Source organism: Sitodiplosis mosellana, unplaced genomic scaffold (genome assembly GCF_009176505.1).
Source record: "Sitodiplosis mosellana isolate CC-2019 unplaced genomic scaffold, AAFC_SMos_1.0 Smas_scaffold_33, whole genome shotgun sequence".
NCBI classification, from domain to species: Eukaryota; Metazoa; Arthropoda; class Insecta; order Diptera; family Cecidomyiidae; genus Sitodiplosis; species Sitodiplosis mosellana.
This window is the reverse complement of record NW_022595275.1, coordinates 43,830-62,828: the sequence shown is the minus strand read 5'-3', so window position 1 is coordinate 62,828 and position 18,999 is coordinate 43,830. Positions and strand designations below refer to the sequence as shown.

At 39.0% G+C, this 18,999-nt stretch overlaps 6 protein-coding genes across 6 annotated transcripts; 5 read left to right on the top strand and 1 right to left on the bottom strand.

Annotated features, from left to right (window-relative positions):
* The first annotated feature begins 471 nt into the window (after positions 1–471).
* On the top strand, positions 472–2,895 carry LOC129569473 (uncharacterized). The gene is made up of 2 exons (XM_055448312.1): positions 472–634; positions 918–2,895. The coding sequence occupies exons 1-2, from the start codon at positions 527–529 to the stop codon at positions 2,415–2,417; spliced, it is 1,608 nt and encodes a 535-aa protein (XP_055304287.1). The 5' UTR covers positions 472–526; the 3' UTR covers positions 2,418–2,895.
* A 2,768-nt stretch (positions 2,896–5,663) lies between these two features.
* On the top strand, positions 5,664–7,851 carry LOC129569460 (uncharacterized). The gene is made up of 2 exons (XM_055448296.1): positions 5,664–5,916; positions 6,027–7,851. Exons 1-2 carry the CDS (start codon positions 5,803–5,805, stop codon positions 7,509–7,511), a joined length of 1,599 nt encoding a protein of 532 aa, XP_055304271.1. The 5' UTR covers positions 5,664–5,802; the 3' UTR covers positions 7,512–7,851.
* Positions 7,852–8,212: 361 nt separating this feature from the next.
* LOC129569459 (uncharacterized) lies at positions 8,213–10,174 on the top strand. Its single transcript, XM_055448295.1, has 2 exons — positions 8,213–8,417; positions 8,485–10,174. Exons 1-2 carry the CDS (start codon positions 8,304–8,306, stop codon positions 9,991–9,993), a joined length of 1,623 nt encoding a protein of 540 aa, XP_055304270.1. The 5' UTR covers positions 8,213–8,303; the 3' UTR covers positions 9,994–10,174.
* Positions 10,175–11,290: 1,116 nt separating this feature from the next.
* LOC129569452 (uncharacterized) lies at positions 11,291–13,298 on the top strand. The gene is made up of 2 exons (XM_055448286.1): positions 11,291–11,542; positions 11,631–13,298. The coding sequence occupies exons 1-2, from the start codon at positions 11,429–11,431 to the stop codon at positions 13,107–13,109; spliced, it is 1,593 nt and encodes a 530-aa protein (XP_055304261.1). The 5' UTR covers positions 11,291–11,428; the 3' UTR covers positions 13,110–13,298.
* On the bottom strand, positions 13,289–15,600 carry LOC129569453 (SET and MYND domain-containing protein DDB_G0273591-like). The gene is made up of 3 exons (XM_055448288.1): positions 15,379–15,600; positions 14,180–15,143; positions 13,289–14,019 (listed from the first exon to the last, which is right to left on the bottom strand). The coding sequence occupies exons 2-3, from the start codon at positions 15,117–15,119 to the stop codon at positions 13,565–13,567; spliced, it is 1,395 nt and encodes a 464-aa protein (XP_055304263.1). The 5' UTR covers positions 15,120–15,143; positions 15,379–15,600; the 3' UTR covers positions 13,289–13,564.
* A 33-nt stretch (positions 15,601–15,633) lies between these two features.
* On the top strand, positions 15,634–18,654 carry LOC129569451 (uncharacterized). The gene is made up of 3 exons (XM_055448285.1): positions 15,634–16,200; positions 16,479–16,641; positions 16,747–18,654. Exons 2-3 carry the CDS (start codon positions 16,528–16,530, stop codon positions 18,322–18,324), a joined length of 1,692 nt encoding a protein of 563 aa, XP_055304260.1. The 5' UTR covers positions 15,634–16,200; positions 16,479–16,527; the 3' UTR covers positions 18,325–18,654.
* Positions 18,655–18,999: the final 345 nt, after the last annotated feature.

Here is an 18,999-nt window from a genome sequence, read left to right as displayed (position 1 = left end):
CGCATACAAACATACAGTATTTTGAAGGAAAAAAATCATCAATTTGTCGACGTACGAATCGTGTTTAAATTCATTCGACCAGACTACATTCTCGGTTCAAACTGTACCGAAGTGACTTTTTTTGTTTACAACTTTGTGTATAAACAATCGGTTTGTGGTGCTGACTACACAATTTCGAATCACATCGAGTGTCAACCCGTTATGTCTACGCAGAACAGGAACATGAACATATAAGATTCGATTGTGTGGCACACATTCTCTTGTAGCGTCCATGAAAAGTCATGTTCACCGACTAACTGCACACAATGGAAAAAACACTCTCTCGATTGTGTGCTGCGTTTTTTGAAGCATTTTGTGTTGATCTGTAAATTCGTAATCTCAACACAGAGCGGTGACATCACACACACAGTATTGAAATCGCATCGCAAGCAGTGTTGCATTTTGCGCTTTCTCACATTGTATTTCAATCCAAGCCTATCGTTTGCCGTGTTCAGTCGATTTGTTAGTCATTCAAAACGAAAGAAAAATGCAGCCATTTATTTGGGACGATCGCAATTATCGATTGATCGAAGAAGGTGAAAAATACGACGAGAAAATTTTCACCGTTGTCCGAAAACTGTTTGTGCGATACAATGTGAGTATTTTATTCTCGATTCCAATTAGATCATGTGTGTGCATTCAAGATAAGGAGATTTTTTTTTGACAAAATATCAATCTCAATTTTCACTTCATTTTTCAACCTGTTTTTTTCGAATTTCGGTTGAAAAATTATCAAAAATATTTCCAATTACTTGATCACATTGCATAATAATGCATATTCTCTCTCTATGTGCTTGCTTGTATTTGAACGATGTATACTGCAACTAAAGCACAATCGAAATAATTTCGAAACGATTTTCTTTCCTTTGTATTTGCAGGTGTACACAGCGGATGCAACAGAGGAAATTCGCGATGCGTTCGGAGATTATGGTGATGTGGAAAGTTTTGAAATACTGAAGCAAAAGGCATCGCCGCAAATCGGAATGAACGTGAATGAGGAGGGAGTAGCACATGAGGCGTATGTGACATTCAAACAAAGTTTAGACGCTTACAAGACGGTAATGAGTCGCTTTGTTCGGGGAAATCTCATATATTTGGTACCTGCTGACACATGGCATCAACCAGACTACAAAGACAGTGTACAGTTAATGGGCTACATCAGAAGCACTCACAAATGCGACAATGCGATAGCTGACATGGCATGTTCTTTTGAAGAATTGTCATTGCGAGGCGATGAAATGCTGTGCGATCAGACAGTGATTGAGTTCGAATTGGAATTGAAACCAGGCGTCACATTGGCCGAAATGCGCCGCAATTTACTTTGCCTTATGCCGAAGGCTAATCATTTGAAACTGACACTTTGCGATGGTTTCGGCAGTGACGCAGATGCGGATTGTGTTGACGAATGCAATTTTCATCGTCGAGTATTGGAAGTCATCGGCATGATTGCGGCGACCGGTCCAAAACTTGAAGAGATGACCATCGGTGGGTTCGGGCAGATTACTGAAAATATGCTCAAATGTCTGGCACCAGCATTACAACCACTGAACGCACTGGCTATCTACACGGATGGTTTCAACGTACTGTTTTTGTTGCACACATTTTGTCCAAATTTGGTGACATTCGAAATGCTTTCTGAAATACCGCAAGATGATGGAGACGATACACCAATTCAATCGTGGCCTACGCTAACTGAACTGGTACTGTGCAGTGATAAATTCAATGCAGAAATTGACACTCAGAATAGCATGCGATTGTGTCGTTTCCTTTCGCTGAATCCACAACTCCGTACATTGGATGTGAATTTCGTATTGGCGGTCGACAACTCATTGCTGAAGGTGATTGCGGACAGCATTCGAGAGCTCAAGACTCTGGCTTTCAATCAAGCTGCCTTCGGGGACGTTGATGTGTACAATCATTTAGGTCGATTGGAACATTTGGAGTCAATCAGAATTACTACAAACATCTTCAAAACATGCCATTTTGGATCACTTTTTGCCTGCGTCGAACGCTTCAGTAAAATGAAACGATTGAAAATGGCAACTTTACAGCAAAATTTTACGCCAAACAATACTGACCCGATTTTCCTGGATTATTTTCCCATTACTCATCATTACAATTGCGTCTGCCATGACCGATACAGTCAAGTTTTAACTTTTGCTGATCGAACCGATTCCATCAGTGTGCCGAAGGACAAACGCACATTGGCCATTCTCATTGGTGTCGCACGAGAACTGAAGATTGCTGACGATACACTGGACGCACGCATTTCCACCCTGTTCGCCGAAACTAAGATGTTCTATCCAAACGTTCACAAAACAACCATCATCCAAGAGGATGATCGATCTGTGTTTCTTTATGTCGCCAGTATGCTTTGATTCACACCAGGATTGAGCTAAAAACCATAAAACTATCACTTCGATTCCAGTTCAATTAAAATTAGATTTAAGTTCATTCAGTTACGAATTTGATTTCAATTTCATTTCATATTTATTGCGACAATTGCATCATCATCATCGTCATTGGATTCTCCCTTAATTGGATCTCCCTCCCCATTGGATCGACCCTTGCTCGATGTAAACCTTTAGATGCCTAATTTGCTAAATATGCATTGAATTTTATGAAGTAGGACAATTTCACAATTCCTCGGTTCGTTAGATTTATCGTTCGTGAAATTAAGTTGAAAGAAATGAGCATTCCAAACATAACTTTCGTCTGATCAAAGATAAATAAAAATTTGATTAGAAACAGAAAGAAAACATATTGAAAAAGTAAGAAAACTGAAAATAAATCATAAATCAATAAAATCTTGAGAAAGAATAAAATTTTGAATTCTGTAAAACTTTACAAAGGAAACATGGTGTTTTTTATGCATTTCTTAAATTTCGACTCAGTTCTAGTAATCATCAACAGGTAACTGTATTTCAATAAACATCTTTTCATCGCTTTTTCCATCAAAAATGAGCTTTGAGTCATCACAAAAAGCCAATCTTTGCGAATATTGTCTTTGTTTTTATTGATATCTATCACAAATTCTAACAGAGAACGCAAATTTGTTCATGGTTTTCAGAAAGAAGGTAAATTTGAATTTTCGATTCGATTCAATTTCAAGCAAAGGATTTTCAACAGGCACCACTTTCACTGCAAGACGAATAAGCGAAAAAAAGTGTTGCCGCATTGCATATTTTGTGTCGCAACACAAGTGGTCTGTGTTTCGTTGTTTACTTGCAAACACAATCGTGAATGCGTTCACACTGACATAACATTCTGCAATAGGCTTCAGTCGGAATTTCACAATTGGTTGACATTTCTCGTTAGCAAACGAATAAAAAAGGGGATAATTAATTAACAAACAATTGTCTAAGGATAAGTGGACCATCAACAGAATGAGTTTTTTCATATGGAATGATCGTGATTGGCAGCTGATAGATGCTCGATCGAATTCGGTAACAGGCGATTATGTCGTTGTGCGCAAACTGTTTGTACGATGGGAGAATGGGGTGAGTTTTTGTCAAAGTGAATGGCAAAATGTCATGACTCAAGTTTCACTAGATGTTTCTAATCCGAAATATATGTTTTACAGTGTGACACAGTGGACATGAAAGAATTGATTCGTGCAGAATTCGCGAAATATGGTGAAATCAAAGCGGTAGAAATGCTGAATCATCCAGCTGAATGTGAAAGCGAAGTGGAAATTGAACTGTCCGAAGCATACGTAACTTATTTTCAGAGCAATTGTGCCTATCAAGCATTCATCGCGCATCGAATACATGGACAATTTCCCATCGAAGTAGCTACGGTTTTGCCAGCAGATTCCTGGCTTCAAAACGCGAATGACCAAAGCAGAGACGATTTAAATTCTCTCTGCGTCTACATCAAGACGGAGGATGGCAGCGTGGTAGAAAACAAAGTGTTTTCGCACTTGTTGATGACGAATGAGCCACCGATCCAATTGGAAAAGAAGCTTTTGGTCGATATGGATGCTGATTTTTCGCTGAAAACCTGGCTAATGTTGGCTCGAAGTCTCAAAAACGACCTCGAATACATTCATCTCAAATTCTCATCGGAATCAAGCGAATCAAGTTTCAACCAAAGCCGTCTGACCATTGAAGAATATGAAAAACGGTTGGTTCAAGTCATAGCCAACAACTGTGTTGGTGAATGTCTCCAAGCCATGGAAATTGTGAGCAAGCGTTCAATTTCCATGGAAATGCTGCATTCGATGGCACCTCTACTGGAACCATTGATCTCACTCATCGTGAAGAATCCATTGAACGCCCACTTGCTCTACGCATTGCCGACACTTTGTCCACACCTGCGAATGTTACGATTAGTTGGCGACTGGGACGGTGATGTACAAGACCAGCCGGCTAAAGAATGGTCATCGTTAAAATATTTGACACTCACACATCAACGTCTTGATGTCAAAAGTCATACGGAAGATGGTGAAAAATTCCGTCATTTCATTGGGCTCAATCCACAATTGGAAACGCTTACATTTGACACAACCATCGACATCGAGCTGCTCAAGGGAATCGTCAAAAGTTTAGTGAACATCACACAGTTGTCATTCCGTCGATCGAGCTATTACCGATCCAGTTTGCTGCTTGATTATCTAACGAAAGCCGAATCATTGGAATCGATTACCATAACTTTTGATGAAGCCGAAACGGAAGAATTGGAAAAGATTGCCATCGCTGCTGTACGTCTCGGCCAAATGAAGAACATTAAACTGGTCACATTGATACAAAACTATTTGCCAAACACCGAACGCAAAGAGAATTTCACCAAGTTGAGCAAGTTCCCCATTACGGAGCATCGAAACTGTGGATGCCATCCCGAACAACGTTTCTTGAACTTTGATGACCTAATAGCTGACATCGAGGTGCCCGAAGATTTGCCGGTTTTGGTCATTATCATTAATACTAACCGCCCAGACAAATCGCAAGATAAAATGTTGCAACATGATATTTTGAACATGCTGGATGAGACGAAACCATCGTTCCCGGAATTCATTCGATTGGACGTGGTGAACAGAGGCGATCACACCGTGTATGTTCACATCGGCAGAGCCTATGTGAAAATCACAAACCATTCATAATGACGTATTTTGAAAGATTATTACAAATCTTCATTTTTTCCTTCACAATTCAACATTGTTCGAGACTTTTCGAATCAAATTTGATGTAATTGAAACAGAAATAAACAAAACGAATTGAATTTCGTTACATAATTACTTTATGCTATAAAAAATACTGCTTATCGTTCATTTTTGCTTGAAGAATCATCTTGCATCGCATGTTCAAAGTGTATCAAACTCAATGTTGTGTCTACGGAAATATTCATTTTCAATTTATTTCGTCTAATTGTTCAGTGCAAGTCTCATGAATTTCATTTGTCAATGCTAATGATACGATTCTGATTTTCCCTCCAATGCATACACACAAACACAAACGAACCAATTGCACGAAATCATTCCTTTGCTGTCACAAAATTCAAATTCCGCTGTTGTCCTAACCAAAACCGCAATGTCACAGACACTCACACTAAAACAAAGCAACAGAGTACCCTTTGAATCCACAGAGTAGAAAGCGTCGCTAGCTGTTCGCATCAATACTCCTCTCTTTGCAAACACAGAACGAATCAAATACAATTTATTCAACGCTCAGCTCAGACGTTCCTTCACTTTGAATTTCTAAGTTAATCATTCGCCAGCAATTTTTCGTTTACATTCTAAAAGCACTTTCAAAAAACACTGCGATCATGAAATTGTTCATTTGGAATGACTACGAGTGGAGATTGATTGAAGCTTCAGATGACTATGACAAAGAAAACTTTTACATTGTTCGTAAATTGTTTGTGCAGTGGCCAAAAGAGGTATGTCATTCAAAAGTCATTTGTTTTAATTTTGCGTAATTGATAAACAGATCCAAATTGAGAAGAAAAAAATACTATTCTCAATAATGTTCTCATGTTATTTGCAATAGGGCAATGCTGTAGTTTGCAATGATTTGATTCGTCAGCACTTCGAGTCTTATGGCACGGTTGAGTCGGTTCACACAGTCAACGAAGAATCGATTGATGCAAATGCGATCAACGCAGCAGACATTCACGAGGCGTATGTGACATTTGTCGACAGTGAACATGCATACAATGGTTTCCTGGCAAATCGACGTGATTCAAAAGCAATCAAAGTGCTTCCTGCTGACACATGGCGTCAACCGGGTGTTGATGTGGTTCCGTTTGAGACAATCAAAGCAATCAACGATTCAAATCCGTGCTCCAAAGAAAAATTCAATTTTTATGATGTCATGAAAGACTTCGGTGAATGTGGTGAAGTGGTGCCGACTGTTCACTTGCGCCAACCAATGGGCTTGAAGAGTATTATCGAGAGTTTCCGACCAATCAAAAACCGTATCAGCCACTTCAAAATCATCTTCGATATCGAGCCGAATGATACACACGTGAATTGTCTTACGGATGATGAATCCATCAAACGAGCCGTTCAGATTCTTTGCACATGCATTGGTGAACAATTCAATGAGCTGACCATTTGGGATGCAAAGAAGATTTCGATCGAGCTACTAGACAACATGGCGCTCATGCTTCAGCGATTGGAATCACTCACATTGCAGACCGAATCCAATGCTTCAGTGTTATATGCGTTGCCGGAATACTGTCCAAATTTAAGAAGTTTGGAGCTTTTATCTCTGTCTTGGGACGGCGAGTGTTTGGATTCAGAGGTTAAAAATTGGCCGAGTATTTCCGAATTGATGATTGCGGGAAACGTCAAAATCGCCAGCGACACGGAAACTGGTGTCAAATTCCAACGATTTATCGAATTGAATCCACAGCTGGATCAACTTGAACTTGATACGATCGTCGATAATGGCACATTCACCAAGATTTCCGAACAACTGCCCAACTTAATGCTCCTAGAATTTGTGCGCGAAACGTACGATGACATCGAATTGATCTTGGATCAATTGACTCAAATGAAACATCTCACTGAAGTCAAAATAAGCATATTGTTAGTAGAAAAAGATGGCCTGAAGGCAATGGCTACATGCGCCGAACGATTCCGTGAAATGGAGCAACTCAAATTGATTACTTTGTTTCAAAATCTCGAACCCGACACGGTTCAAGAAGAAGAGTATAAGCGCATTTTTTCATGTGCGGTGACACATCACCATGGGTGCTCTTGCCATGAATCAGAACGTGTTTTGGAAATTTGCGATGTGGATGATGAGATGGCAATGGATAAAAAGGCAATGGTGAAGTTACCGAAAAGTCGACCGGTACTGGTGGTGTGCGTCAACACAAAGAACTATTTCGATTCAGCTGACATGGAATTGATGCAGAAGGTTTCCATAGGCATCGAGGGTACGAAACAGTTCTATCCACATGTCATTGACAAACGATTGGTGGACGGCACCGACAACTATCTGTCTTTTCATATCAGCCACGCATGATGTTGAATCGAAAAACATCATCAAAAGGTCATCAGCCAAAAGCATCACTTCAATTCATTACTTGATTTGATTTTCTCACCATTTGGTTTTTCAGCGATAGATTGATGGTTTTTTCAACTTCATTTTCATTCCTTTCGTTTTTTTTGGTCAATAAAATAAGAAATAACTTGATATGCAAAGAAAATTGCACTTAAAGTGTATTATCCACATATATAGAAACCGTATCAATAGAGCAGATATGAAACATTCAATATTTTCTTTGTAGCTAATTAATGTGTCTCAATCTCTAGTTTTTCTATCATTTTCTGAAGCTGATGAATAAAACAAAAATGAGACGAATGGCTTTTCTCTGTATTTCTTTGTCAATTCGAAATAAAAAAGTATTATGAAAATATGCAGTGGCATGAATGGTGTTGTTTTTTAACATTTCAGTTTGCGACGCAATTTGCTGTATATCAACAAAAGTAGTCAATTATTCAGAATCTCACACGGACTTGGGCTACTATAAACAAAGGCACTGGCTTTATTTATCTAAATTCTTCTTTTCGAATATTCGCCTGATCATTGTGTTTGAATTTATATTTCATACAACTACATAAGCAAAACAAACAATTTCTACATTCTTTTTTGTGACATTCAAACCGAGTGACTCTTGTCATTTTTGGCGCAATATCATACGTCAAACTCGCGTCGTTCAAGATAGTCACAGAAGGCAGAATATCGCATACTAAAAGTTATTGTTCACTGCTCTTATATTTCTTGAAACTTTCCGTACAAATCGGTTACATCAAAATGAAGCTGTTCATTTGGAACGACTACAGCTGGAAGCTTGTTGATCAGTCGAAATGGTATGACAAATGTGAATTTGTCATCGTTCGGAAATTATTTGTTCAATGGGAAAAGAAAGTAAGTAATTTCATTACAAATGAAAAAGATTTGATTCGAAACAAATATTTGGTTTGCTCTCTATTAGAATGGCGCAGAGGTGGCAGAGAATGAGATTCGTCAGCACTTCATGGTATTTGGTAAAATTGAATCGGTTGAAGCGTCAAACAAATATATGCAATCAGCCGGTGCAAGTTCAATCAATACACCAGACATCTACGAGGCATATGTGACATTTGCGCAAAGTGAAGATGCATACAACGCTTTCATAGCAAATCGACATGATTCGAATGCGATCAAGGTGCTTCCAGCCGATAGCTGGCGTCAACCCACTGTTCAACTCACTCGTCCTGAAGATATCAAGTTTCTGCATGACACTGCGCATCGATGCCATGATCCAAATTGGACGAGAGATGATGTTGTGCTGTGTGATCTGGTCAAAGTGTCGCTGAATGATTCCGAGTGTTTCTGTGAATTTGCAGCAGCTACATTTCATGTTGAAATCGATCAACGATCTTGGATGAAGCTGAAAACCATTCGTGAAATGGGTCGTCCAATGAAAGCTCGTCTTCAGTGCTTGGTTCTTCACTACAGCATGGAACCCGATGAAAAGTACGAGAATGCGATTTCTAACGATGAATACTTCAGACGGGTGAGTCAAGTGCTAAGCACTTGCATCGGTGATAAATACGATGAAATGACCATTCTCGGAGTGAACGCTATTTCACTCAAGATGTTGCATGATTTGGCACCATTGCTATGGCCATTGGAAACGTTTACTTTTCAAGCGGAATCAAATGCTTCTGTTATGTATGCGCTGCCTGCTTATTGCCCAAACGTGGATTTCTTACTTGTGGAAGCAAATTCCTGGGATGGCGATTGTTACTACCAAGTTCCAAAACATTGGCCGTCACTCTCACGTTTGGTTTTGAAGGGTGATCTGAAGATGGAAAACGATGCTGATGCTGCAAAACTTTGCCGTTTCTTTGAAGTCAACCAACACTTGTGCTCGGTGCAAATTGAGCTGCTTGTCGACTATCGCTTATGCAAAGCCATTGCAAAGAACCTAAAAAGTCTGGAAAGTTTGTCATTCATTTGCGCAACGTACAACGACGTCTATCCTATTTTGGATATTTTGCCTGGTTTGACGAATTTATCCCAGATAACCATAACTATATTGACGGTTAAAAATGAACTGGGTGCTATGGTGCGCTGTACCCAGCGATTGAAACAGATGAAACACTTGAAGACGGTGACATTGCTTCAAAATTTCAACCCGACATCGACCCATCAAGACGAATTGAAGAAACATTTGGATTGTTCGGTGAAGTATCACGAAAATTGCGAATGTCATCCATCCGATCGAGTTGTTGAATTTGGTTTCAATGACGCAGAAGTAAAGCTTCCACAGGACAAAGCAGTGCTGGTTGCAATCGTCAATGTCAAGGATGCAGACAGTTTAGTTGGCAGCGTCTTGCAGGCGACCGCTATCATTGATACGTTCAAGAGAACAATGCAATTTTACCCCAACAAGATCCAAGCGATTAAGATGGACACAGGCGACCATTGCAAGTTTATCAACATTTGCAGTACATAACAATTGTCACAGTGACCGTTTCGATGCATCCGTTTCTAAAAGTTCGATATAAACTTACATCCACATCAAAATAAAGCAAAACTTAGATATTTTATTGACTTTTTTCATGACATTAACTCAGAATTTGTAGCAAAATTGCGTATAAATCAAAATAATAAAGGCATTCTCTTTCAATATGTGACATGAAGTCATTATTTTATTCAAGTTGTTTTCGTACAAATCATGTTCATGTATTTCTTGGTGAGAATACAAACTCTAGCTCTGGCTATGATGAAATTATTGTAACAATCAAATGAAATTGGTTTAAATGTGAACAGTAATTTTTAGCAATTCAAACTCATATCTTATCAACTTTCCAAGTTGATGAACTTAATGCAAAACTTTCAAAAACAAAATAGGTTTCCAACCCGATTAAATTGTGTCACATTCTGAGCCATTACTTGTGAATCGCTTTCTGGTGACGTTTTAACCCATACATTATTATACTGGAACGGCATTTTACCTGTGTTATGAACCCGCATGTGTGACATTATGTTTGATTTATAATATGTCGCATGGGTTTTACACAGGTAACTTTCGTAGCACCGATGTTTAAAGTTCGACTCAAGCTGCTTCTTTTCGGCCTCTTCAGTGAATCTTCGTGCACAAAGCTTACATTGAATTTTCCTGGACGAGGATTTGTGTGACGTTTGGAATTAGATTTGCCTTCCGTGAGAATCTCTTAGAGCATAGTCTACATTCAAACGGACTAATCTTCAAACTAAATTCATGTTTAGTACACAACTTCTTGTAGAAGTGGCATTCGAAGCGTCGTCCATTACCAAATACTCGATTGATGTGCTTGGCTTATGTCAAAGGCTTTGTTCTGTCAAAGTAATGAAAATTTAAATTTTTTTACCGAAGATGGCATTCACACGGTGCTATGAGAAACACGACAGATTTAAAATCGTGCGGTTTATTTAAAAATCGAAAAAATCAGAATTTCGCTTGTTCGGGCATATAAAAATCGAGTCTATTGTTGTGTGAATCACATTTTTAGAAGTATTTAGTACGAAAACATCTCCACGAATCGTGTATTTGTTCGCACTCACACACACACACACACACACACACACACATTTTACTCACAAAATCCTGCAACACAAACACAACTAATCTCTTGTTTACATTATTCGAAAACATGGCCCTTTCCTGTCACTCGATGCATAACCATGTATTCTCACAAATCGTATGAACGAGATTGAAACAGAGAAAATCGTCACTTGCAAACGGCACACACAATGAAATTCATTCACAGAACTACGTGTGAATAGCTTTTGGATTTGATTTTCTTTATCAATCATTTTAACGGAAATCAAATTCGTTTCAACAAAATAACAATTTGATAGCATTTTTTGTCTAGATTTGAAAGAGTGTCAAAATCTGTTGAGTCAAGATGAAGTTGTTCCTGTGGAATGATCGCAATTGGAAGCTCGTAGAGGAAAATATGGATTACGATACCGAGGACTATGTTGTTGCCAAGAAGCTCATTGTTCGATGGCTCACCGATGTAAGTAAAATAAATATTAGCATTTACGAAACGAAATGATGTTGTTTAAAAGAGATTCATTGCTCAATTATTCAATTTGAATTTGCAGCCAGGGCATCAGAACGTTCACGATTCCATTCGAGAGGTGCTTCAATCGTTTGGTGAAATTGATTCAGTGTACCGGGTGAATGACGAATTATCCGATGGTATTTACGCGGCACTCGTTTCATTTGTCCACAGTGAATGTGCATTCAACGTGTTGGTGGCCAGTCATAACGAAATGTTTATATCGGAGCATTTGCTCAGCGTGATGCCGGCCGATACATGGCAACAAACTGACGGCGAATCTGACGAACAGATGGATACATGTGATGAGGGCGATGACAAACCAGGAATCAACAGCATGACAGAGGATTTGCGTGAAATGTCATTGTGCCAAAAGAATCTGTGCTGTGAAAATGGTGACGAGCAGTTTGAAATCGACTTTAGCCTTGGCTTGAGCCTAAAGCAAATCCGTTCACGCATCTTCAGCGTCAAATCGTATCAGAAGCATTTGATTTTGGATTATGGCCTCGAATCCGATGACGAAGAATCAGAAGAAGAAAATCCGATATTGCACATCGACAAATCAGAGTTTGAGAAACGTGTTTCAAAAACGATTGCCAAACTCGGAGCCAAAAAGTTTCAAGCACTGACGATTCGGGGAAAAGATCACATTTCCATGGAAATGTTACATTGGCTGGAGCCATTGCTCAAGCGACTACAAGTGTTGTACATCGAAACATACTCAAACAGTCAGATCCTGTATGCGTTGCAAGAGACCTGTTCCAATTTGAACAAATTGTACTTTTCTGGCTTCAAATGGCGTGGCAACACTTGGACTGACATCAAAGCATTTCCAAAATTGACTCACTTCGTGTTGAAATATGTTCAACTGAACATTGGCAGCGTAACGGAAAATGGCAAACGATTTCAGCGATTCATTGAACTAAATCCACAGTTGGAAGTGTTGGAGCTTGAGCCGATTGTTGACGTGACAATAGTGAAGAGCATCACGAAACATTTGTCGAATCTGCGTTCATTGACCATCACCCGTTCGGATTGCAGTGAATCGGCCAGCATGCTCGACTCACTCGGTGAACTGAAGCAATTGTCAACCATTGTGCTCACCACTTGGACGGTGCGTAAAGGTGAACTTTATTTGATTTCAATGTGCACACAACGATTCCATGCACTGGATTTGGTTGTACTCATTCAAAACTATGAGTCAAATATCGATGACGACGAGGCATTTGAACGTTTGGCCGATTTCCCGGTGACACATCACAATGGCTGCTTCTGCGCTCCAGACACAGAACGAAGCCTGAGCTTTGGTGAATATCTCGATGATGTATCAATTCCAAAGGATCAACCGGCATTGGTGCTGGTTGTCAACACGAACAATCCCATCAAATCGAAAGATGCATCGTTGGAGGATGAAGTCATTGACATGTTCGAAGAAACGAAAAAGTTTTACCCGAGTATGGCGGAATTTCAAGTGCTTCCAGAAGACGACCATTACACATACGTACATGTCAGTAATGCTTAGACAACGAACAGATCCAGACGAATATGTATAAGATGTTTCATGTTACCTTTTGTTGATATATTTACCGAATTTCATTTGCCATTTTGATCAATTGAATGTTTCAACTTGATAGCTGTTAAGAAATATCTTAGATCGAGAATAGAATAAAATTTTGAAAAAGTAGACAAATAAAAAGATTGTTTTTCGGGAAGAACCAACAAAAATAAATACTAATATATTTGAACTGTTGTTAACACAATATCAGGCAGTCATTCATTGACTCTCAATGTTTTCTTTGAATTCTGAAATATTCAACGAAAGCGGCTTCATTTATTCATTTTCTATAGGAATTTGCCATTTCTCGAGAGAATTCAGAAAGAAAAAATTGAAAGCGATCACAAAATCCGAAAAAGTTGCAAGTTTCCAAAAAACCGTTACACAATTTCAATTTCTTTCTTTCTTTTCCTGCATCCTATTCATCGTTTCTCATGTGTGATGGCCAAAATGAACAGTTTGATGACGTTGTCCAGAGTTTTGGTCCAATTATTGCCATGCCTTCGCAGAAAATTGGCGCATTCGTCTCTCAGACGATTACGAGGATTCGAGCCCAATGGGAATAGGTAGTCTTCGAAGTGGCTGTTGATGTACTCCCATGATGGATCTTCTACCATTTCCCTTGTATCAAATCGACGCGACTTCGGCTTACACCGTTCACAATCGCACACGAAGCCCCATTCTCGTTTGATGTAACTTTGACGATTGGCCTTCGACTCCTCTACTCGATCTCCCAAGTAGTTGACGAAAATTTGCTCACCTTTTTTAATTGGCCGAACTGTCAGGCAATATCCATAGTTGTCTTTGATCGAGTAAAAAGCGTTCGGTGCACAATTGTGATTAAACAAAGACATAGCTCCGTAGATGTATCGCATTGCTGGGGAGGGAAACACGGAAGAAAAAGCAAGTGATGAAGTGTTAGATAGGACAAAATGAGAGAAAGCGTATGAAATCAGTAATAGAAATCCAATGAACACAATTGAAAATCATGCAAAAGTAGTGAAAACTTTGAATTTGAATAAATTTCTAATTCATACCGAAGTTCTTCTCGTCATTGAGCTCACTGTCCCAGACATTTGTTGGAATGATTGCCAAGTAGTGCAGCACTAGATGCGCTAGAAAACGCTTTGTTCGCTCCGAGTTGAACAAATTGTTGATGCTCTTCATGTTCATCAGGCACTGATACGCTTTGTACGCTCGCAAGATGTTGTCTTCGCGTGAGGATTTCGTTAAGCTTAGTATCAATCCATTTTGGCATAATGAATTGTTCGCAAGCAACTTTTCAAAATAACGGATCAGATCGTCAGCGTTAGAAAAACCCTGGATTGCATTCAGAACCATTTGAATTGCTAACTTAATTTCAAGGCTTTCGATGCGATGATAGATGGAATTGCATTCGAGTTGATGAGCATGATTCAACGATCGACATTTTTTACTGCAAAATTTTACATCCGCACAATTGTCACAGCCAATGAAATCGGTGCCGATCTTTTTGCAAGTGAGGCAATAGAACTTTTTGGACGATGAATAGCAAACGACCGCTTCAGCAAAAGGTCTGCCCACAGCAATAATCTCTCCAACATCAATATTGCGGTTTGCAATGAAATGCCGGCCGAATTTTGCATCGTGTTTGACGTCGAGAACTTTTGCTATGTCAGGGAATTGATTATGTCGAGCAAAGCTGAGCTTCGGTGAAAATGCCGGTGGCGCTTTGCGATTGAAACCCTTTCGTTCATTTCCATGCTTCGGAGCAACTTTTCGCTGTTTGTGCGGAACTTCAATTGGAGCGGTCAGTTTTCGCTTGCGCAACTGTCTGTCATGTGGAATGGGCTGGCTAACAATTTTATGTCTCAATCTGCGTCTATTGGGCTGGCGCAGCCAATCAAAAACTTGTTCCACATACTCTTCATCGATTCCTTTGAAAGGATTCACGTAAATTTTGGGACGATTCGATTCTTTCTTCCACAAGTTTTCCATTGAGCCGGTCAATGAAAACAGTGCCTTGAATCGAAAGAGAAATTTTGTTGATCGATTATTCAATGTGTAGATTTTTTTTTAGAAAAGGTCACTTGAAAAATGATTTTTTTTTTCAATCAGATCAAAAGCAATGTAATCACAAAATATTTGCTTGTTTCAGGTCGCAGACTTTTCATCATTGATCAATTTTTCATTCGGCCCTAAACCGATGAACTCAATCTCACGGATGTTAAACTAACCTCAATATGAAAATACTAACCTTCGATGAAAATGAAGAATTGAGTACACACAACAGGACACTTTCTGATCGTACAACTAACTGCCTCACTATAATGCAAACAATGATGTTATGGCATTTCTTCTTTTTATTTTGGATTTTTAAGAGGAAAAAATCATGCCCCGCTGACTCTATCAAATAATTGAGCGAAATGTGATTGATGCACGCGGTTCGGTTGAAACAAAACAAACCAAAAAATGTCACATTGACAAGTGCCAAAATACAGCGCCCCAATGCTCAAGTCAATATAATAATCAACACACACAGACTTTACGCTATGTTTCGTAGCGGCCGATTGATGCGATTGTGTTTGTGCCAACGGATATACACAATAACATCGAAAAAATCGCATTTTGACAGCCGCACGTTCATTGCAACACGCCGTTGTGTCTCTTTCTCTTGAGTGATCGAATGATGAATGCAACAGTCACAATTCAGAGTGAACGTTTTGTCGACAGTGGTTGAACAATTCAGAATCTATCTACGAACGAAAAGTTAAAAAAAATACGAACGATCGTGTGTAATATTTGGCTTAGAACACAACATTTTTGCGAGACGAATACATATTCAAGTGACAGTATTTTAGTTATAGCTATTCATATCGAATCGGAGCGCAATTTTTGTTCATTTCATTTTTTCATTTGTTTGTGGTAAAACATATAAAAAAAGTCACGCGTATCATTTGGAGCTGTGTTCAAGCGAGATAGAGAAATTTGTTTATTTGGCGGTGATCGTCAACATTTCTTCTGGAATCGGGACGACGAAGCGTCGGCGATGTGAGTTTCACTAACACACACTCAAAAGGTACAGCATTTGTTTGGATTTGATTCGGAATGTTCACTCATTCAAGTGTTTACAAAATTGTCTCTACCGATACAAACCGATTCGAATATTCATTTGGTTGGCTTTGGCGTTCGCGTATAGTTGAGCTCAACACTTCATTTCAATTTGTACGTTTCAGTCATTGAGATTGACGGAGTCAGACAATAGAATTTGAGGTTATTGGGTGAAATTTCAAAGTAGAAAAAACAATTTAGCTTACAATTGCATCATCTAATGGGATACATATTTTCTGATTACAGATAATCACATTGTCCACATTTGTGGCTTCCTTAGTCGTGGCGAAATAAAATGAATCTTTTTGTGTGGAACGATCGACGGTGGCAATTGGTCAATGTGAATAGTGATTATGACAAGGAAAACTACTTGGTAATTCGGAAGTTGTTCGTACGCTGGCTGAAGAACGTAAGTGTGTTTGTGTTTGATGTTTAAAAAAAAAGTCGATGCAATTTCAAGTATTTGATTGCAAATCCAATGGCACATAACCTAAATGTATTTTTTTGGTTTCAGAGTGAAGACACCAGTCGTATCAACGCATCAATTTGCAAGGCGTTTGAAAGGTTTGGTAAAATCGATTCAGTGGAAAATGTAAATGGTGCGAACGCGAAAGCAAAACCAGACGTACACGAAGCGTATATCACATTCAACCGTAGTGAGGATGCGTACAAAGCGTTCGTTGACAATCGAAATGACACAAAATCGTCGGATGAATTGATTACTCTGCTACCCATTGACACATGGAAAGTGGCACCGGTTCAGAGCAAAGATGATGAATTGACGGAATTGTCGCGTCGAATCGAAGACGTGGATGAAGACGAAGACCCTCGTTTCATATACAGAATGTATATAACGCCGGCAATGTTACTGAAAGTGTTCCGTGCATTTCTTCGTATATCAAAATCCTTTCTCAACGGTCTCGATTTGAATTACGAATTGGATGAATCCGATGACGAATCGGATGAGTCTGATGACGAATTATTTGATAAAGAAACTGTAAAATATGATCCGGAGTCTGATGCGTCAGAGCAAACAGATCAAACCGAAGAATCTACGTCGCAAGAAGCGACGGAAAATGAGGACGAATCCTCAGACAGCGAAGAAACCGATCCAGACGCTGAATTGGACTGTTTGAACAATCACGAATTTGAAAAGCGCATTTCCGAGGTGATTGTCAAAAATCTTGGGCCAAAATTTGAAACGCTCAGCATTCGAAAGGATCATATTTCATGGGAGATGCTACAATGGTTTGCACCCGTATTGAAACAGCTGAACAAACTTACAATTCACATTGTTTCGAATTGTAACATTTTGTATGCAATGCCCAGCTACTGTGCAAATGTGCAAAGTTTCCATTTGGATGGCAACGAATGGGATGGTGAATTCGAACAAATGCCAGCGGAATCGTGGCCATCTCTAAAAGAACTCTATCTCAATATAATCACATGGAACGATGAAGACAAGCACAAATTGCAGCAATTCATTGAGCTGAATCCGCAGATAATGTCGCTGCAAATTGAATCGCCCATCGATCTGGACTTATTGGCAACGATCGGCAAGAAATTGGTTGACTTGAACACATTGGCGTTTGTGCGCAGCGATTTCGAAGGACTGAACATTGTGCTCGACAATTTGGCCGGTTTAACAGAAATGCATGGACTCAAAATGTCAGCACTTAAAGTCGAGAAAAACCATCTGAATGGGTTGATCAAGTGTGCCAAACGACTCAGTCGGCTGCAGCATTTACATCTAATCACAATCTTTCTCAACTGCGAATCAGACATCGATGAAGACAACGATTTCAAACACCTCAAGGAATTTTGCATCACGCATCATTACAATTGCAAGTGTCATGGTCCAAATCGTGTGGTTAGCTTCCGCGATAACGATATTGAAGTACCTGAGGAGAGCGCGGTACTGGCTTTAATTGTCAACACAAAGCCACCAACCGATTCAATCGACAAATCAATGGAAATGGAAATTTTGGCCACATTCAAGAAGACCACCAAATTCTTTCCGAACATCATTGAACACATCGAATTGGCGGATAAAACCAATCATATTTACATTCAAATCAGCAGCAATCGCTGAATGAACCTAAGTTAATTTTTAAGGCATTTTCAGAGATTTATGTCACACCATTCAGTTTTCAACCTTCAACACAATTTGATAGCATTTTGATTAATTATTTCTATTTTTTTCGTCATTTTCTATTTTCATATTTCTTTTTCTCATTTGTTTATCTATTTTGTTCGTAGAACTATAGACGTAAAATCGTTGAAATTATAAATACAAACAAAATCGAAATTACTGTATACCTCCATTTGAAATGGACAGTATAAAAACAATTTACAATTTGTAAAATCAAATTAAATTCATAATTTTTCTATCAAAAATTTAAATAAAAATGAATGATAAAAATCGACGATTTCATCTGACCATCAATATAGCGCCGGAGACAAGGGAATTTTTATATTCATTCATGTAATGCCGAATTCGGCACATAAAGAAAATGAAATGAAGCCGTATGTATTGACAGCGACATTTTAATCATTGTCTTTGTATAGAAAAAATACGTAAGTAAAACAAAATCATCACAGTCGAAGAACAATTTAGCGAAAAGAACAGAAAATGAATAACGACCTCGCTGTGGCTGGCTGACTGGCTGTAGCAATAATGTTTTGTGCCAGTTTTTCAATTAATGCAAGCATTTTCTGTTCGATTTTGCGTTGTTTACAATTCGCTAGATTCACTCTAATTGGGTAT